At 41.1% G+C, this 22,144-nt stretch overlaps 1 protein-coding gene across 1 annotated transcript in view; it reads left to right on the forward strand.

Moving 5' to 3' along the window:
* Positions 1-22,144, forward strand: part of ENOX1 (ecto-NOX disulfide-thiol exchanger 1) — a 155,197-nt gene that overhangs the window by 50,647 nt on the left and 82,406 nt on the right. The window contains exons 5-7 of the mRNA XM_009322855.1: positions 1,723-1,929; positions 9,081-9,314; positions 21,359-21,571. Of these exons, the coding sequence (XP_009321130.1) occupies positions 1,723-1,929; positions 9,081-9,314; positions 21,359-21,571 (654 nt within the window). The remainder of the gene's footprint in view (positions 1-1,722; positions 1,930-9,080; positions 9,315-21,358; positions 21,572-22,144) is intronic.

Raw genomic sequence — 22,144 nt, forward strand, 5'->3', positions numbered from 1 at the left:
TTTTCCTAAATATATTGCATGAAAAATTTTTTATGTAATAAAAATTATGGTTTTTAAATAGAGTGTAGGCAAGTATGGTGTTTCCTTCTAAGGTCTACTCTGTGTGTAAAGCATGGTATGGTATCAGAGCATACTTACTCACCTTTGTAAGGTCATGTAAAAAAAACTACTCAGTTTGTACAAAAAAGAAAAATAATTACTTAAACAAAGCTAACAGAGCCTGAAGATCTACAATTCTCATAGTAGAAATCTGTCTTTCCTTTAGATCAGAATGTCACAAAACATAACAATTATACGGTGCTGAGCATCTCCGTGCTCCCCTTCAGATGCCTACAGTTAGATGGGACCAATCTGGGCTCACGTCCCTGAAAACAGCACCTAGCACCCAAACGCTGACTAGGTCTGGTCCCTACCTGGGGGATAGGGAGGGAAAGGGGGACTACGGCTCCTCTCTTGCCATTTTTGGGGGGCAGCATGCAGATGAGCTGTTTCTCCTCTTTGAGAGCCAGGACCAGGCTTCCTTCTGCCCCTTTTGGGACTTTGTGCAAATGGAACACTCTTCCCACTGAGCCACCAGCTCAAGCACAAAGCCTGATTTTGTGTATGTTAGCCCCAGGAGTTTAGTTTCAGAGCCATCAGACCAGCGGCTTTCACTATTAACTGTGAAGACAAAAGAGAAAATTAAGCAAATAGTCTGGTGCTCTGGATTTGCAGTGTACCCAGATCATGGTTTAATCAAATTGGCTGTGTGTGTGAATATGTATATGTATGTATATTTTAAGGTTGTAACCCCATTTACTGTGTTAAAGGGCCAAAAAACTGTGTCACATGAATCAGATTCCTTCTTAGAGAATTACTTTTAGAGGAATGCTCTAGTAATCTACATATAAACAAGGTGAGGTGTTGTGACAGAGTATATATTTTGTACAGCCTTCAAAAATTTAATAGTTTTCATGATTTAAGTGTGTATATGTTCTATAAATATATACATAAAAATAACATTTCCAGCCACTCCACTTCATGAGCACTTGTAAACAGCGAGGTTATCCTTCCCGTGCTGGCGTCGGCTCCATTATCTGGCAACAAGACAAAACAGATAACTGGTAGAGCATTTTCATCATGCTGTCACTTTGTTGTGTTTTCTGCTTTGTTTTTCTGCTTGCTGTGCTCTTGTACTCTGAGACAGAAAAGAAATTATGCTAAGACCAGGGAAAGGTGTCCGTCCTGCCCAAGTGCCCGGGGTGTACGCAGCATGGGCTGGCTTGTAGAGGGCCCACACACTTGGCGAGTGTGGCGAGTGATGGATATGAGCCGGAGACGGTGAAGTTCAGGCTTTGAATGTACTGCACCAGTGCTTGAGATCTGTGCTTGGGGTCAAATCTGTTGCAGAAGCTCCCCTGCTTTGAAACAGAATATTTTCTACTTTTTGTGTGACTGTGCAGGGAAAAGAAAGATCCTTCTAGACCTTACCATCTGTCCTGGAGAACAACCCTCAGTGGCAGGAATTAATCTCTGAAATGCCACCTGAAACTTGAAAAGGTTTAGATTCAAGTAATCAGTTTTGGACAATCTCTGCAATATTCAATTATTTTGCTTCTCCCTCTCTCCCGCCTCCATGCTATGTCAAGTAACTTGTTGCCCAGAACTGATTAGGGGAATGAATAGAGCCAATGGATCAAAAGACAAATTTTGTATTCCAATGTGATTTCTGTTTTGACTTAGATCTTCCACCACCTTCAACAAGAGAGAGACCTCCTGGGTGTAAAACAGTGTTTGTTGGAGGATTACCAGAAAACGCAACGGAGGAAATTATTCAGGAAGTCTTTGAGCAGTGTGGAGATATAACGGCAATTCGGAAAAGCAAGAAGAATTTTTGTCACATTCGTTTTGCAGAGGAGTTCATGGTTGATAAAGCCATTTACCTTTCTGGTACTTCACATTCTTTAATGGATTTTGCTTGCTTCTCATTTGTATTTTGTGATGCTAATGTTTGCTTATTTCCTTAGCTTTTATCTCAGCAAGTCTTTCTTGAGCTCAGTGGCTGTAGTGTGGAGTGGTAAGGGGCAATTCTGTATTTCTCTGTGTCTGCCAAGACTCGTGCGTGGTTTTGTATGTTGCTTACCCGGGAGCAATTTCCTGCCATCCCACAACAATGCAACAGATCCTGAAATTCACTACAGAACAATCTTATTTTTGATTTACACAGGTTTATATAGTTTTGCTCACAGGTTGTGGAAAGAGGAGGGCACTAGGCCAGGAACAATGCTGTTTTCCAGTGCCAATTTCTCTGATAGGCTGGCAATTTCATTGGCATATTTTTATAGATTTGCAGTGCGGTCTGAATAAAGTCTGCCTTTATGCGTGCATGTATTCAGCTACCGCATGGGTTAGATTCTGAGCCCCATCTGTAGGCTACGTCTGTTGCCTCCCAGGACAATGAGTGCCACAGAAACTCAGGTGTAAAATTTCAGAATCTCTTTTATTTTCCAACAAAGGAACAGACAAAAAAACCTGCTAACTCACAGGGAAAAAAGAAAGAAGAAAAAAGACGAAAAACAATTCTGCTGTCACATATCAGGCTTCAGTGACTGTCAGTGCCCTCTTAAGGTTACAGGATCCTTCATATGAGGATTGGTTTCCTAACTGAGCCCTTCTTCACCTTTCTGAGCTGGATCCCATTCCCTGTATGTATTTGTCTTCACGGGCTGGTTCATGTCTCTTTCTGGGTCCTGGGAAGACCCACAAGTGTTGTTTTGCCCCACAAGTGTAGTATAACGCTTTCACCCTACGTGCAAGGTATTCTTAAATAAACAAGGGCCAGGGACTGCTTCTTGGCCAAGACGAGCTGACACAGACTGGCTTACAGCCACCCACCCTGTGTGGGGTGACCTCGAAGGAACCCACTGGGACCATCCAGAATGAAGCGTGGGAGGCAGCTAACGATTAGAGATACCTTATTTGAGCTCCCACCCTGACCATCTTCTGTTTAGCAGTAAGGACATAACCCCAATGTCCTGTAGTTGTCCATAGGAAGCTCACACAGCTAGAAACAAGTGGTCTCTCAAATCACCACCAACTACATCTTAAAATAAAAGGAAGAAAGAAAACATCTGAACTTTTGAAATATGGGGTCAGGAAAAACCTAGCTCCTTTGTTTCACAAAGGTTTTTGTGTCTGGATTTGTGGGGGTCTTTTTCTAGCTTGGCTGATTGCTTTAAATATCTGTTTGAAGAGCTACAGAAAATCGTGAGTTTTATGAGGTCTATATAAAGATTTCTTTGAAATATTGCTGTATTTTCAGGTTACTTCCAGATCTTCATTCCACCCTGTTTTTTTCTTCCTTTTTTTTTTATTTTCACTTCATGTCTTCTTCCCTCCTCATGCTCTCTTCCCAGTTTCCACCCTTCCTGTTTAGTTGTTTATTCACTTATTACTTCCATAACGCTGTAGTTCATTGGGACATATCGCAGTAGTAAGAAGCAGCAGCACATTTCCCAGCTTCCAACTTCTGTCTAGGGGGCCCCATCTCCACAAATAATGGAGCAGAGGAGGGGCACACCAGGTTAAGTAGGAGCTGATATTACTGCATATGATAAACAAAACAGTGGCAAGAAAGAGAGCGAAGAAAAGCTCAGAAACGTACAGGCTGCCACCCTGGGCCAGAGCCAGTGTCCCTCTAGCTCAGTTTCCTGCTTCTCGGCAGTTGACTGCGCCCTTTGCTTCAGTCCGAGTCAAGTTTTATTTTAATTTTATATGCCTTAAATCCCAGAGGACCAGATTTGATGATTAGAGGTAGGAAATTCCCTATGCTGCCATGTGTCCTCGTTCATAACGCACTAGAGTGCGCATTCAGAATAAGGGAAATGAGCAGAGGTGGAGGTGGCAGATTCCCTTGCTCATCCTCCCTCATCCTGAATTTTCTGCTAGTTTATTTCCAAGTTCCTGATCTATCCTTCCTTCTTCCATTTCCTTTTGTCACAGTCGCACTGCTGTCTACGCTTCCTCTTGCTGTCTGCTCCACAGCCTCCCTCCCCATCTGTCTTTTCCTCCACACCTTTTCTTTCTTCTAAAGTGTTGTACTTAGTGTCTCTGACCGGATCAGGGAAAGAACCAGTGGAACTGATAGGGAGGAGGGAGAAAAGCAGGGGCACGCTGCAGCCAAGTTTCACTTCTTTTTACCACCAGCTCTGAACTCTGCAGATGAAACAGGGAGCACTGACTGTCCCCCGCCACCGCAGAGCAGGAAGGTCTGGCACTAGGCAGGGGCATGTTTTATTTGTACTGAAGTATTGGGGGTTTTTAACCAGTCTTTATTCCATTCTCAAACATAATGTATTCTGAAATGGTGGGGATAAAGCGTATTGTTAAGGCATTTTCTTTCTCCTGTAAGAGACAAAAGAGACGTACAAACAGAATTTGTGGTTAATATAGTATGCGTGTTATATTAGGGGAAAGTCATGCCTTTGATATCTGTAATATAATGACAATTTTGTCTACCTCATCAGTTTTATCTGTCTACTCCATCTAATCTCATCAAACTTTGTATTTATCCTATGCTTATCATCAGAATAGTGCAAGTGATTGCAAAATCCATCAAGTAGTTTAATCACTGATTTTTTTCCTTTCTATTCCCAAGTAAATGTGTATGAAAATGAGACTGGGAGATGGGTAGAAGGCTATGATAAAAAAGTTGACTTGAGGAAGGGCGGTTTTCATTTAGGCCTGAAAGTTACATTTTGATCTCCTGAGGAAAAGACTTTCTAAAATTGACATACCAGCCCATGAGAAAGCTCTTTCTCCAAACTGTATGTACTTTACTCTTGTGGCTGACAATTCAGTAACTCCTGCAAATATTGATGGCCCTGGACTTGAAAATGTGAGGCAAACAGGTGGCTTGAGACAGACCTGTTTATATCCCAAAAGCCTGTGTATGCATTTTTCCTGTGCTGATGTTTTCCCCTGTGGGTTTCCATTTCGTACCGTGTACTGGTTTCATTTTATGTTCTCAATGATCATCATCAACACTCTGATCTAGATCCCCAGTTAGAGAGCAGCTATTGGCTGGTCCCAATATAGCAACACTCAAAGGTAAGTCAAGCCATGGAGTTTTGACTAGACCTATGATACGAAAATACTGTGTTCGTTTTTTATTTAGCACCCTCATTAATTTTTCCTGCTGCTGCTCCTTTAAAGTGAGGATCTTGGCAAGTTCCCAAAGTCTTTTCCTCTGCCATTATGTGTGAAACTAAAATTAAACATGGCAAGCCAGGCACGCAGTTAATGCTAGCTGCAATGCTGAGCAAAGAGATGGGGAAAAGGATCTACGAGGGCAATTCATTGCTCATGCGTGAAGGGGAGGCAATGGCAGGTGGTTCTCTCAAACATTTACTCTCGAACATCAATAAGGAGACATGGTATTGGAAAAGAGCGAGCTTCCCAGCTGCCCCGCAGCTCAGAGCTGCCATCCCAAATGGGTGCCTGAGGATCCCATATACAAAATAGGACCTGCCAGTTGTGCACCCCTTGCCACACAGCATCTTGCTGGCTATCAACCTGTCAAGGAGTCTGTTCTTCACTGGCCAGGCCATTGGTCCTGTAGTGTCCCCAAATCCTGATTTAGGAGGGTGCAAGAAGCCATGCCAAAGACATTTTCTTTTTTTGTTAACGGAAAGATGCCAAGCCCTGAGCAACCTGATCTGACTTTGAAGTTGACCCTGCTCTGAGAAGGGGATTGGACTAGATGACTTCCAAGGTCCCTTCCGACCCAGGTTTTTCTAAGTTTCTGTGCTGGTGGAAACCACCTGGCTGGCTGGCCACCTTCAGTCTTAAGAGTTAGACAAGCAATGAGATTTTTTAAGTGTGATTCATGGGCAATTTCAAAAATCTGTTAATTTGGGGGCACTTAAACTGGTTACCTAAAGGGAAACATTTGTCCAGTGCTACACAGGGTACTGGGTTTTGGACTGCAATTTACACTGTTCAGTGTATTTTTCCATTATCCCCATTTACTTCAAAAATGAGGGCCACTTTAGCGAAACTCAGCTTTGCCGGTGCACACACAACCTGTAGATGCATAGTTCTTTTCATTAGCTCTTTATTCAGATTAAGTGGGGCTTTGAGGTCCACAGGAGTCTTGCATCCTGCAGTGCCTTGTTTCCCGGTCTGTCCATGCCCAGTGCGCTCCTGCCGATGGAGGTGAAAGATGGGGGAGAGGAAGAGAGACTATGTCTTCCTGGAAAGTACAGCCCAGCTGGGAGATCTAATTTTAGGTTCACAAGACCTGGCACCTCGGCAGTGTCCTTTCTCGTTGCTGATAATGCTCTTTTGGCACAGAGCAATCACTATTTGAGGAATGCAGCTGGCGAGTTGAACTGGGGCGGGGGGGGTAACATCTGCCATGGTTATCAGGGTAGCTGCACTACTGACCCCTTTTGGCTGGCCCCTTTGTGCTTACAGCCCTGTGGATAAAACCACATAACTACCCCCTTGTTAGTTCAGGGCCCAGCTCTGAAAGGTCACCCACACTCTTCTATAATGTGTCACTGAATATGGTGTATCTGTAATTCTTCCTTTCAACACCTTGTGGCTCGAGCTACATATATGACCACAAACAAACAGCCTTCTGGGGGAAAAAGTAGTGTTTACTCCTCTGAGCAAGAGAAAGCAGAGCAAATAAAGGGGGATTTAAAATAACAAACAATCCCCTCATTTGCTTCTCTTGTAATATTCAGTTCTACTTCACCCCAAGCTCGTGAACCTTGGAGACCAGATTTGGTAGGTTCCATGGAAGTTTTTGATGCCTTCTGGCATTGAAGGACCTCTGAAACACTTAGCTCGAGTTTTTCATCTGGGTTTGGACTCCTTGCTGGAAAATGAAAGTCATACCTCTTCCTCACTGACAGGCTGAACTCCACAAGATCTTTGAAAGAAGAATGTCAAATCAAAAGGCACCCAGATTGGTTTTTTTGGAAGGATCATTACATATACGGATATTTAATGTCTTTGAAGCTATTGTCTCATATGTGCTGTAGTACAGACAGTCATAGAATCATAGAATCATTAAGGTTGGAAGAGACCTCTAAGATCATCGAGTCCAACTGTCAACCCAACACCACCATGCCTACTAAACCATGTCCCTAAGCACCTCATCTACCCGTCTTTTAAATACTTCCAGGGATGGTGACTCAACCACTTCCCTGGGCAGCCTGGTCCAATGTTCTTTCATCCTTTCACCAGTTACTTGGGAGAAGAGACCAACACCCACCTTGCTACAGCCTCCTTTCAGGTAATTGTAGAGAGCAATGAGGTCTCCCCTCAGCCTCCTTTTCTCCAGGCTAAACAACCCCAGCTCCCTTAGCAACTCCTCATAAGACTTGTTCTCCAGACCCCTCACCAGCCTCGTTGCCCTTCTCTGGACATGCTCCAACATCTCAACGTCCTTCTTGTAGTGAGGGGCCCAAAACTGAACACAGTATTCAAGGTGCGGCCTCACCAGTGCCGAGCACAGGGGCACGATACAGTCCCTTGTATTCATACAGCAGGATGTTTTTCCAGCAGTAAACCAAACAGAGTATGCCTAGATACACATTTTTGCAAAGATGCTCCTAATCTACTACACAAGTCTTAGCTTTGCTGTCCCTGGAGAGAGTTCAAAACTGAGTTTTAACTGTGGTGATGAGGTGCTGAAGCTCTTCAAACCACAGGCAAACCATGAGACTGAAAGGTAGGTTCTCTTGAATTGCTGTTCAAAAGCAGCAAACACCATTTTTCCTGCCATTTTGAATGGGAGCTTCCTGCCCCTGGCGTTATTACTCAGTGGTTGTAGCAGTGTGTATTTCTGAAGAGCCTCATATATGCTAGCTCAGCACAGAGTTCATCTCCACAGCATCCTGTGATTTGAGAAGTCTCTGCTGGGCTGCTCTGCTTCTGAGGCTACTGCAGCAGGTTGGCATGGAGAAATTAGAGCTGGCCCTGTGCAGACTGATTAATCTGCATCTGAAGGCTCTGTTTGCAGCTTTCTATGTAGTGTTTTCTCACACTTTCTCTGAATCAGCATTTTAAAAGTTAGAGAAACTGCACTGCGAGTATCTTTCAGCCTTGGAAATAAAACTTGAAAAAAGATAGGTGCCCAGCATATGTTCTTCCACAGTATAGTCACGAAAAGCTCTTTTTGTAGTTTTGGCATGATTTGTTTGTCCTCTGACAGCAGTCAAGGGTTTTAGTCCAGAGCAGGGCCCTGTTGTACTGCTGTATAGCCCCTGGCTTAAAGCCTTTGCAGTCTGCTAGCTTTAGCATATAATACATCGACCAAATTATGAATACGTAGAACATCGCTAAAGACGAGGCACAACACATTTCATTATTTGTTCTGAAAGGGGTCTTGCAATTGTCTAATGAATCCATCCACACTTTTAAAATTACTTTAAAGAATGCTGAACTCAATTCATTTGTAGGTGGTTTATATTTACTGCCAGATTATTTCCAACGGGGAATTGGGAATTAGTGTTTGCGATTGTAAAGGCTCAAAATTTGAGATCTAGCATCAATGCACCCGCCCTCTTTGTGGCCCAGGAATTTGTGTTGCACAATTTTCTCATTCACCTATCGTCATGATTTTTATAAAATTCAGCCTTTCCCCATATTTCCAATTTCTTTGACAGGCTGGAGAAAAGCACTAAACTGCACAGGATCTCAACAGGATCAGGGGAAGAAGGACTCTACATTCAAACCAAAACAGATCCTTTTTCAGTAGTTGTTTTTTGTTTAGCTGGCCTTTGCACTTATAAAGGTTGGGAGTATCAGGTACAAAAATGACATATTTTGAGAGACTCCTAAACAGGAATGTAGATTCTGTACCGTTGGGTCGACTTTTTCAGCCCATCTACTGTGTTGATAGGTGATGCAGAAAATCGCGTGGAAAAATGAGTGGATGAATGTTTGTCTTCCTGTGAAAGCACAATGGTTGATAGATCATGTGTAGATATGTGGGAATCTGTAACTGTACATTTTTACTTAACTGCACTCGGGAAAAAAATAAGCAAAGAAGTCCTGCAACAGTTAGTTCTGCTTGTTGGTTTCAGGTTACCGCATGAGATTAGGATCTAGCACAGACAAAAAGGATTCAGGTCGCCTTCATGTTGATTTTGCTCAGGCAAGAGATGACTTTTATGAATGGGAATGCAAACAAAGAATGCTGGCCCGAGAAGAACGCCACAGACGCAAAATGGAAGAAGACAGACTGCGCCCTCCTTCTCCTCCGGCAATAATGCATTATTCTGAACATGAAGCTGCTTTGCTGGCTGAAAAATTGAAAGGTAAGCAGCATTTGATACTTTTCAGTGTATTATTCCTTAAGAGCAGGAGCCGTCCAGAAGTCAGAGCAGGGGAGCAGATTTCTCTCCTATTTATTTCATTACTTGCCCTGTTAACTTTCCCCCATTTCTCTGCCATTTCTATGCCAATGGTAATGGTACTCACCCACCTGCTAGAAATGTGTAACATCTGTCCATCTACCTGTGTTTTAACAGCTAAAACTCAACCTTCAGAATACTACAGTGGGGTTTTTTTCTGTTTGGTTGCTGTCATCATCTACCTTGGAAATGCTCTCATAATAAGACAACCTGTTACAAACATCCGTCATATTAAAGGCCTGATTCTTAAAATGTCATTATTCCTTGACTGATATGTTACTACATTACATGCATGCGACTGTCCCAATTCCTAGCATTTAAATTGCCCTCATGAGCTGCATTTTAACATGACCCTCAGATGCAGTGGTAGAATTTCTCTCTGACACACACCATCCATTCTTTCATTCCCTCTTTAGGGTTAGAATTACTTGTGCAAGATAGCGTATTGTTTTGGTATGCATTTGCTTGCTTGTTTGTTTTTTTCTAGGTACACTTACCAAGTTCATATTTTTCAAGGGTGCAGCTTGAGAATTCCTGTCTTTAGTAGTTAACATAGAAAGTAAGAAGCAAAGAAATAAAATTATTCATGGTAAAGAAATTAAAAAAAGATCAAGCAAACAACTCTTCATACCCTTTAGAGATGTATTTGTTTTCATTAAGTGTTTAGCAACTGTGTTTGGCATTCTTTCCCCACGTGGTGGCCGAGCACGTTACTTTACTGTGTGCCAGGTCACAAGAAACTGTGATTCTTGCCACTGTTTCAGAATTACCCAGATTAGACCTAGGCTATTCAGCTGTCAACACACTGGTCTCTGTTCTAACTATGAAACATGTTTGGAAGCTGGAGAAGGACAGTGCAAAGTGTTGCATCCTTGGAGCATGGAGCAGAGATGCACCCTACTGTCTCTTTGAGTACTGTGTTGGTCGCTGTTGTCACTGTTACCTCGGTCTGTTATTAATTTGGCTGACTGATATTCTCACCACATACACTCCTCTATTAAATAATTCATTAAGTAACTGGGAGATTGGTAAAATAACCCAGATGGGTTGATAGACCAGGAGAAAAGGAGGAAAGAGGCCCAAATATAAGAATTTTTAATTCTTACCTAGCTTCCAGTCCAGCTCATCTAGAGGTTACACAATACAATATAGAGTTTTAGATCCATCTGCTCCCAGAATCTGTTTTTAGTTGAATATTTTAGGAGTTAATCTTTTATAGGGAAGTTTTTCTTTATGTAGTAAGTCCTAGAGGTTTCCTGAACTAAGACAGAAAATGCAGGAAGTCTGGACAATTTCTTCCGTACGGCTCACCATTGCTTGGGGCAATTGAATGTGGGTTTTTGCAAGATGTTTAAGACGTCTATATTTAGAAGGGTTTTTCTTTTCATTCTGGGAAGTTTCCATACTTAATTAAAACTTATTCCAAGTACTTAGATCTTTGGTTCTCCTGAGGGACATTTGACCAGAGCTTGGCATATATGCACAAGTTTAATATAGAAATATTTTGAGCACGATGTAGACCAACACCATGTACATGACTGTTTCTCTGGAAATAAGGTAAACTTTCAGAAACATATAGAATTAAATATAATAAATTAAGAAACCAAAATGGTAAGTTTATTTTTTATTGGTTAAAAAATCATTAAAATCCAGCAAAAGAACATATTGCAATTTTAAAAACTTCTCTAATTAGTGATTGCCTTGTAGCAAGATTAATGGCACCACCCCTGGATCTGCATAGATTGTTGGGGATGGAGAATGCAAAGAAGCTCCCTCTCTTCTCATTGGTCATGAGTTGTCTCCTGTACTAGGTACTCTACAAAGTAGAGGGTAGGGTTCAGTCATTATACTGGTCTGCTTTACCTTTCCTATGGCATCATAGCCAGTATCTATAAGGGAGTGGGGTGGAACATTATGGCCTCCCTTGGGCAACATGGATTCACCACGAGCCCTTTGTGACATCCTAAAAACAGAAGTAAAGCAACACTAAAAAAACAACTTTAACTCTGGCAAAGGGCAGTTCATGTCATCATACGTTCACAATTTAAATGTGGACTTCAGTGAAGCTAACAGAAGATATATATACATACACACACACACACACAGAAAACTTGGGGTCAAAATCTCAGGTCTCTGGATATCACCAGATTTGCATTGCTGCAAAAGCCTGGACAATTCATCTGAAAGAAAAGAAGGATCAAAATATGTCTGCTGTTGGCAGGATTTACCTTGAAAGATTGGGTTTTGAGCAGATGTTTTGCAGTTGTTTTCTTAAGGAAAGTCGTGACCTCCCCGTGGTACACACTTCAAAAGTCTCCCAAGCTCTGTTGCCAGCTCGTGAGACAGAGCTGCAGATGCCCAACATGTGGGTTTCAGCTCCTGCAGTGCCTCCAGAACTTCACTGAGCAACACTAGCTGAAAAGCAAGTCAAAATAGCTAAACTTCTGTCATCCCAAGATACTGCTCTGCAAGCACAGATGTAGACAACTTGGTCTGAATCCAAGCAACTTTTGTGGTCAAAATAACCTTGGAAATTCCTGACAGCAAGGAAATCTGATGGTGAGCAGAGATGAGCTAGGCTCATCAGCCATTCCCCTGTTGTGGTCTGGATATTTATTGAGTCTATAACAGAGGTGGCAATATCTCTTTTCACCTTCTGTAAACTGCAGCATAAGACTTAAAGAAATCATTTTTTTTTGTGCACCAGACTTGGCTGGAAACTCTCGCCCCGGTATTGTCAGCATATTCCTATTCCTCTCATGTGCTGAAGTCACCTGGTACAGCAGCAACTGCCATAAAGGAGAGTGGGTGAGAGAGTATAGAGGGTCTTTTACGCTGGTTGGAAACAAAAGTTCGTTATAAAATTTCAGCCAGGCAATATTTACTGGTATGGAGCTTCACAGAAAAAAAGAACTGGTTTCTCAAAATGGACTGCCTGGTGACTGGGGCTGGGAATCCCCAGTATGGTATTCCCCGACTCTCACTTATTATGCAGTGCCATTGGGTTAAAAATGTTATTAATCCCAAAAATACCTCCACTGCATAGGAGGCCTTGCATACCTGCAAAAGTATGAGGGGTTATGACTTGTTCTCCATTCCCTGCTCTCTGTGGGCTGTCTCAAATCCCTTCTTATCTGTGAAGAATTTGGTTTGAACATTTGATTTATACAGAAATAAGGAAAACCCATCAAACTGTGGACCAGTGCAGTTCTTCACCACTTCCCATTTTAGACTGTTTCTTTTTCTTTTTCTTTTTCTTTTTCTTTTTCTTTTTCTTTTTCTTTTTCTTTTTCTTTTTCTTTCTCTTTTTCTTTCTCTTTTTCTTCTTTTTCTTTTTCTTGCTCTTTCTCTTTTTCTTTCTCTTGCTCTTTCTCTTGCTCTTTCTCTTTTCTCTTTTCTCTTTCTTTTGCTTTCTCTTGCTCTTTTTTCTTTTTTTTTTCTCTACTAGGGTCTTCAGGGTCATGCAAATGAAATCCTTCATAACTTTTTCTTTGTTGGCAGTGTGGACATTTTTCTTTACCTTTCATGTTGTTAGTCAAGAGTGTATTCACTTTTCTTTTCTCTAAGTATCTGTGACATTATTCCTCTCCCTGTCCACCTATCATGTTTTGCTGTTGCCACTTTTCACTATGTGGCAGTGTCATATTGCCAGTATCTTGGGTGTAGATCTCAGGGATTTGAGCCTGTAGCTCTAAAAATATAGGCCTACGCTACTAGCTCTCATTGATTAAACACTTTTTGAGCTGGTCTGCATTGATAATTTGCTAGTGATGTTCTTTGCTGGTCACAGCCAGAGCGAAAAGGGGGAGAAGCCAAGGAGATGATAGTTCATAAAAGAAGAGATTTACTGCATTAGAAAGATGACTTGTCACAAAATATTTGATTTAAATTTGTTTCATGCACTCCCATATCATGTTTGCAAGCCTTCTTCATGACTCCAGGACATAGAAGGCAGAAGAGAACTGAGCCTGGACTATCAGAATGAAATGAGCTCCAGCATTCAAACTAGATGGGTAACATGGGGAAGAACATGAGCTCCTTCTCATACCAGGGCTATGCTGATCAGTTTTAGGTTTGTACCACACATTTTAGGTTTGCAAGCTAGTTGGGAAAATAAAACCGCTACTTAATTTTGCATGACAAGTTATTTTTGTTTGAGGGTTTTTTTTGACCTTCCAAACCACCAAAGTAGATTTGAAGGGAAAAAGCAAAATAAAAAATAGGCACCATTTGTTTAAAATGGTAAAGTAAAATTTCACTTTTTCAAAAGGTAGTCTTCAAATCTACTTTTTGATCCAAATATTCCAAAATTTGTCATGACATTACAAAGAGTTTCATCAAACCATTCTCTGATTGCCACGGAATAAGATAACAGCTAAGCATAACTCAGGTTAATGAAACTTCTGTCCTCCCTTCTGACATTCTCCTGCCTTAGGTAAAAATCTGTGTTTCCCTGAGGAAGTATCTCAAGAAATTCATAGATGTGAATTCTGGGAAACCAAGATCTTTTACAATGAAGTGTAAATGTGAACTGCCTCCTTAAAAAGCCTTTGAGAATAGACCCTAAGTTCTTGTTCTGACAAAACCAGCAGAATATTGCGTCTTCTGCTATTACATTATAAAAATGTGATCTTCTTGTCTTCTGGTTCATTGCAGCATTTTGTTTGGTGCACGTCTTTGAGATTTTAATTCTTCAGTATTAAATCAGATGCATTATTACTGCACAGTGAGATGTGTCGGTAGATATTTAGGATCAAATTTGCATACCCTGACATCTGTTTTCCTGGGTGCTTTATAAACGGTTGAGTAATGCGGTGCCCCGAACATCACACAAATGGAAGTAGGCTGAACCTTTTATCCTTAAGTGCAACGCTGCTCTGTCAGATGCATTGGAACAAAACATTTTAATCTGTGTGCTTATGACATTTGTGTTTCAAAGCAGAAATTCGAACTTTATGGTATTCTTAATTCAAGCATATCTGTACCTAATGGTACCATCTTCAGAAATCACTTCTTGCAAATAAGCTCCTTTAAAATACTACATCTGTCTTATTTGCTGTAGGTAGTTAAATAGTTCCACCATCTAACAAAGACATCTTTTTATATCTGATTATCTGTTTTTTAAATATTTTGAGCAAAGGAGACATAAATATCTGCAAGTTATGTACAATACCCTGGAATTTACCTCCCTTTTAAATACAGTGTTTCTTTATGAGCACAGGGAAGTTATTCATGTGGTTTTCCATTTAAAAAAATATAATTTGAAAAACTGAAAAGCTGCTTCTTTGCCAGGCACGGTATTATCCCCTGAAGAGAGAACAGATTGGAAATTTAAATAAATAGATGGCAGTTACAGTAGAATGAACTAACCAGGGATGCATCTTGTGCAAGATTCAGGTAACATCAAGCCTGACAATCTCAACCCTTGCACATCATTTGAAATATAAACAACATTTAATTGCTTGGGAAATAGGATATTTCACTGAGAAGAAAACCACGCTGCTTTCATTATCACTTTGCACTTGAGAGCCAGACTTGTGGAGCGCTGCAGAAGTGGTGCGGTTATCCAGAGGCAAGTCTCACACAGAAAGGATCGAATTCAGTGCAGGGCTACATCAGCAGGGGAGGCAAAGCTGAGATCCTCCGAACGAATCCAATGAATGCCAGGTTTAATTGCTGCTGAAAGACTCCAGACCTTTTTTTAGCACTATCTTTTTTTATTAGTAGTATATCAGGACAGAGCCCTACCACAGACATGTTTCGACACTTTAGCGTCAAATCTGTTCACTCACCCTTCCCGTTTTTAGATCATCATTTTCTCCTTCCTTCTTCCATATGCTGCTGACATCTGCTGTGACACAATACATCTGGCTCTGAGAACCTCACACAGGGGCTGTGAGCAGGCACGGTGCAAGGGCACTTTTGTCTGCTGGCAGAGGAGCGTAAGGTCGGTTCAGCTATCGGCAGCCTGGTAATCCAATTCCCTGGGCACCTTCCTTCGAAAGCCTGCAAGAAATAAATTCGCTGTTAAGTGTATTACTAAAAGTGTCCTCCTTCACCTAATCTGTATTGTATCAATGCGAATTTTAAGGTTTTAGTATAAACCCACTTGATTAAATGTACCGCACTGCAAAATGACTCAAGTTAATTACTACGAACTGGGAAATTGCAGCTCGTCGATCTGAAAGTTTGTGGTGTGATTTTGAGGAATAGGGAGGAAACTCAATACCCTCATAATTACTTTCTATTGGAAATAATGGCATCAGAAGGATAAGATAATGGATTTCTGTGTCTCACATGAAACACCCACCTCTGGAAAAATCTTGTGTGATTTAATTTGGAAGAAAGAGTTTGATGATATAGGGGGGAAAAATTTTAAGATATCTTTTAGTAAATGTATATGCATATTTTTATCAAATCTAGTTTCAGCTAGTCATTTATTCCATAAATGGAAAAGTTTCTTGGTTATAGGATACAGTTAAGGCTATTTAAGAAATAGTAAGGTGGATATTAATCATTCTTTAAAATAACCCTTTGGCAGTAAGAATTTGTATTCCCTGATTCTCACTTATTATGCAGTGCCATTGGGTTAAAAATGTTATTAATCCCAAAAGTACCAGACTGATGTGTGTGTTGCATGGCACAATTATATAAGATATTTGAGCAGGGGAAAAAAGAAGGCAAGGGTAGTAGCTGAAGGGTTGTGTTTCTAGGTCAGTGGTAGGCACTCTGTGCAAGAGAAGCTCTTAAGCCAAGAGAAAAATAGATCGTCATTGTGATACCAAAAGTGGCGTGTGCTGGGCAGCAAATTGTTCCTGATGCACAGGGGAGCTGGGCTGAACCTACTGATGCGAGAGGTTAGTAAACCTTTTCCCTGACCTGATTCACCCACAGCAGTCACCCACTGTGGTTTATTATTTTTCGTATTGAATTCAGTGTTTGCAGTTTAGAAATCTTAGTTATAGCATAATGAGTTATTAAATCAGAAGTCAGATTAACAGTAACCTTGGCCGTACCTCCTCCACTGGCTGCAGTTGTATGGAGTGAAGAAGTTTGCATCCTGAACTGGCCGCTACCACTTTCCTGTAATAGCTGGGCTGGGCCCAGTTTGACAAACTGGAACTGGAGCGTGATCAGGCGAGCAGCTCCAGGCAGACCCGAGGGCAGTGTAACTGGGAGGAAAGGGGTAGTGCTGAGCAGGTGAGAGTGAGGCAGGGCGCACGTCATCATCCTATGGCACAGCTAGAGCTGACAGGGACAGGCTGTCAATCAGAGGCAAATAGCTGGGACGTATCCCATGACTCTTGTCCCCTCTCTATATGCCCTGCAGCACAGTCATTCTCAGTGCTCACAAGAATACCTTCAAGGGGGTTTTGTTAACTGGATTTCTACTGGTCAGGGCAGAGCTTAGCATAAGGGCAGTCCTGCCCCTTCCCATGTTACAGAAGGGCCAGAGAAAAATAAGATCATTAATGCAACCCAAAACATACGCAGCCAGCACAGGAGCTTTTTAGGTGTAGTCATTAGGATAAATAGCAACATCTCTGTCTTTCCAGCATCTCCTTGCAAGCCTAGGAGATTGCATCAGGGGAGCAAGATGAGGGACAAGAGATAGCATGTGCTGACAACACCATGGCCCATAGGACAACACAAAAGGATTGCTGTGATTTAGACAGGCTCCAAGTGTTGTGTGAGTTATCTCAGATACTTTTCAAACATTTGAGAATGCCCAGGGTTGGAAAGATACCAACAAGGCTAAAAGCAACTGTAGCCCAGTGTTTGATTTTGTCCTAGCTAGAAGTCCAACAAACAACGTCACTCTCGAAATACAGAAATATAAAGTTAGCTATATTTGAAATATGTCTATAAATGTAAAAATGATAGTAATAAGAGTGTTTGAATGCCCGCCTTCAGAGTAATGGATTAGTCTATCTCCTTCCTAATGTCTAAGGCCCTAGAAACTGTCACCAAAGTTGTGAAAGCACTTTATGGAGGTGCTTAACATTGAGACATAAATAGTCACAACATTTCAGATTACTCTGAGCTGAATTCTGCCCTGTGTTACACCAGGGAAACTCCATAAACTGAGAGCAAAACCTCTGTTTCCAACACTTTTTCCCAGTATACTATTTTGTAGCAGTTCTTGTCATTGATTTTTCTATTAAGTAGTTTGTGCCGGTTGAGATTGCTTAGAGGTGGTCAAATTACAAGCAGAAAAATGTAAAACATTTGTCAACAATTATTCCTTTTTTTCATAGAAATATCCCTGTTGACAATTTCCCAGACAGCTCTAGGGATGCATTTTCTTTTCTTTATATTTCATTTCCTCTAAGTTGTGAGCTAGGATTTAAGTGCCAAATATCTTCAGTTGATACAAGAGGAGTTTGAAATATTCTATCTCTAGAGGCCTGTGATCGAGTCTGGCAGCAGCACCTGGAACACTCTGTCAACAGACACCCAGCAAGCCATCCTCAGAAGATGGGTAATATTAAAGCAACATAGCGTGCATCTCAGCTTCCAGTATAACTGAAAACCCAACATAAGTACACAAACGCTGTGTAGGTGTTCTGTAACTGGTGCACTTGTGTAACAGTTGGGAATACTCTGACCAAATGTAGACGTCTGTTGCAGAGATGTCTATACCTGAGGAGGTCATCCCAGGCTCCCAGAAGCAGGCACTTCTGGGGCACAGTTCACCTCACCCTCAAATAGACAGCTAAAACAGGACTGACAAAGCCTGTCTGACAAGTGTCCATCTCTTTCCATTGACTGTACCAGGACCCTGGGGTTACTAAATCAGATGTTGACAGAAAAGAGATGAATCCTACCTTATTTGCTTAAAACATGCTGTAACTTGGAGGAGAAAAAAGCTTTAAGTGTGAGAAATAATTTGCCATGTGCTCATTTTAAAAGCACAATTACATACAGGAGCATGTCTTATATAAAGGAATTTATTTTAAGAGTATGTTTTTAAACAGTGTATATTTATGTGCATCCTACCGCAAGGGAATAATTTTGAACAGAATTAGGAGGTTTGTTTTATTTTTTTAATGAATGGCTGCAATCATAAGGCAGTTCATGCTCTGCTTAAATTAGATTCCATTGCTGCATTTCTTCTACTATTTATCTACTAAGTAAAAAATAAATTAACAATCCGGTATAAAAATCTGATTTTCTAAGTGAACCTCTGATTGCTCAGAAAGAGTCACTGCATTCTGGATAAAGAAAATTAATTCACGGTGAGTTACCTTATGCCAGTCACTGAGTAGTCAGCTCAAGAATAGAAAAGTTAGAAATGAAGGTGAAATAAGGAAATTTTAAAACTGTAGAGAAAAGATGTTATTTACTAATGTGCTCCTGTTGTGCATATATTACCCTCTAGCATTTTTTAATGTATCTTCTAATTATGTAATCAATGAAGATGCTGATGTTTACCAATGGAAGGATTTTTTCCTGCTAGTACGGAGCCATGAATTAACTACAACAGGCCCACAGACCTCTGCAGCTCCCCAGCAGTACAGTATGTTGAAAACAGCTTTTCAGCATGTCCTTTTAAATGGGTTGAATCTGTGTGGCAGAAGGATGGCATGTTTATGAACATCCCTCACAGACACCAACTGTGCCTGATCAAAACAAAACAAAAGGAGGGGTGTTTTCATTTCATATAGACTCTATAGCAAAACAACATAGGTCTGTGTACTGGAGAGACATTAAAGCAAGAAAAAGGGATAATGGTTCTGTGCAACTGATTTTCCTCATGCATTTCCATGGAACATTTTTGCTCAGTTCTGCACGCTGTTTCTTCACCGGTCACAGTGTACCTCTTCAGAGGTCCTTCTGTGTATCATTTCTCCCGACTTTGCTGTTCATGTCTTGACCTAGACTGAATGGGATCATTTACCCTAAATGGTACTTCAGTGTTGGGTGATAAATTATGTGTGATGATATGGATAATAATGTCTACAAGGAAAAAAGAGGAACATTCAGCTGTAGTTACTCTCTACTCAGAATCAGCCGCATCTTTCGTGTTAACAGGCTAGTGCCATCCGCAGGGTGACCTGACTGTACAGACTATTGGAAATTGCATGCTAACATTGCCAGAAGCCATTACAGGTTATTCTTATTGACTACTGTAATTATAACAAACATTATGTTCCAGGGGTGAGTTCTTGGCTGTATTGGATCTGTGACATCCAGCTCCCATGTATTTCGCAGGCTGAAGATTTTACCCAAGCATGGAAAGCCTTATCCTGGTGTTTTCTTGCAATGAAGAGGCTTTGCCTGAGCCTTCTTTACATTTGGCTTTTCTGAGGCCCATATTCAGCCAACCTCATTCATCAGAGCCACTTAATACATACCTGCCGCGTATGTATCCAGCAAAGCTAGGATGTAGAGTCTAATCCAAGGGGACAATATGGAAAGAAAATATGCCTGACTGACTCTTCCTCCCCAGAGACAATTACTTAATGAATGATGATGATGAATCACATGTTAATGTAAAGTTACAACAGATACGTCATCATACAAAGGGAGGGTGTTATGATGCTCTTATTTTGCAAATTTTTGCGGGGATCTTGGGTGAACATGCCTATCCAGCAGCGGAGCGCAAATCCTATTGCTGTAGCTGAAGGCTAAAGATCAGGCAATGTAAAATCTAGTCTTCACAGGCTGTGGGCACAGAGCATGTCATTTGTCCTCTCTGTACTTTAGGCTCCTCGCCTTTTAGGGAAGTGATTACTGATTCAGAATAAAAGCCCAAATCATCACTTAAGTATTAGTATGTCATTATTCTTTGCACATGGAAAGCAGAGTCTTATAAACTATGCCCCACATTTCTGTATCCTGTAACACAGTTGGTTAGGTTTAATATTTTCCAATTTTCATTTTAAGTGTCTTTTGGTTATAACTATACTACTTCTCCCCTCCATAACTGTATACCTTCTCCTATAGAAAGGTTTACCTACCATCTAAAATATATATAAAGAAATCTAACCGTCAAGGACTAGATGAGATGTTTAAAATGATTTGTTGGGAAATGGAAGTTTTATAGAATAAAATGGTTCCACAGGAAGACACTCTGTTGTAATAACATTTTCTTGCAGTTCAGCGTAAATGGGACTTAAAAAGAAATGTGTCCTCTTAATCCTGATGAAGCCAGAAGTGTAATGGATGCTGCACTAAGAGTCTTCTGAGGAAGCTGAGAGCACTGTCAGTGGAAAGAAGATTACTTGGGGAAGGAGTGCACAAAATCTAGCTACCAGTTTTGGCGATCTTTCTGCAGAGAAATATAACTTTAGTTACCTGAATGGTAAACATAAAGCTGTAATCCAGGTGTTTGCCTGGATTCGTCTGGACTCCTTTAAAAAAAATATGTAAAACAAAACACAGGCAAATGCAAAATACAAAACAAATACAGACACATCATCTGTTCAAAGCAGTTCCTTGTAATTAATCAGTGCTTTGAGGAGGAATTGTTCAGCCTCGTCATTGTTCATTAATTAAGAATGTGATGTTAGTGAAATCTGTTGACAAAAGCCCGAGACTGAGCTTTCAGCTGAGCAGATTAACGTGGACACATTTCATTTCCTCAGTGGGTCCAGTAACACAGAGGACTTCTCACTGCCACTGTAAGGTCATTCCATATCACTGAACGGCTTAAGGGAGACGTCGTGAAAGCAAGGAGTCAGGCCACAGGGAAGGAGGGGTTGCTTTTTGTTGTGAGAAAGCTATTAAAATAAGCAGAAGACAAGTCCTGAAGGAAGATTTATGTAGCTTCATGTGGCAGTATTGGCTTCCTACATCTGATAGAACAAAGGACCCAAAAGTTGCCCAAAATGATATACTGCAAGCAGGATTTATGATGATTTTAATGTGACACGGAGCAGAAAATGTGTTCTTGGCAGGATATTTATGCCTGCAATTTAAAACCTGTGCTTTGATTGTTCTAGATGATAGCAAGTTTTCAGAGGCCATCACGGTGCTGCTTACCTGGATTGAGCGAGGCGAGGTGAATCGTCGCTCTGCAAACCAGTTTTATTCGATGGTGCAGTCGGCCAACAGCCACGTCCGCCGGCTCATGAATGAAAAGGCAGCTCACGAGCAAGAAATGGAGCAAGCCAAGGAGAGTTTCAAAAATGCCTTAACAGGGATCCTCACTCAATGTAAGTAACTCCTTTTTGTCCAGTGTTGTTGTAGTGATGGTGGTGGTGGTGGTAGTGGTTTTTTTATCATTTTGTTTGTTTGGGGGTAAGTAGTTGCAATGCAGTCATATTCTACTTCATATCCTATTCCATACTCTATGGCAATTTGGAGGAACAAGGACCATTCCTAAGAGCTTATTTCTCAAGGTGAGCAAAGTTTCAGTAGTTTTTTTATTAATAGACAAAGACGTGCTCTATGCATAATGTCTACTGTTGCGTAGACATAACGCTTCAGGAACGGACCAGACAGAAGCCTCTCTGCTCTGAGCAAAGATCATACTTTTGTGGAGAGAAGTGATATGTAGCCTGTGTGTTGCAGCTAGTTAACTAGGCCAATTACAAAATAGAGGACAATTAGGTTATATTTTTAGCCTGCGTTTAGGTAAAAGGAAGTAGGATTCAGCAACTTTTAGGGATTTATTCACAGCATACAGGCCACCCCCACAGTAGAATAATATGCTGTACTGCTGCTGGCATCAGGACTGCTTGGCTGATACAATGCCAGTATTAATTTGGCAGATAAACTGCCTTAAA

The sequence above is a fragment of the Pygoscelis adeliae genome, unplaced genomic scaffold, assembly GCF_000699105.1.
Source record: "Pygoscelis adeliae isolate BGI_AS28 unplaced genomic scaffold, ASM69910v1 Scaffold74, whole genome shotgun sequence".
Classification (NCBI taxonomy): Eukaryota; Metazoa; Chordata; class Aves; order Sphenisciformes; family Spheniscidae; genus Pygoscelis; species Pygoscelis adeliae.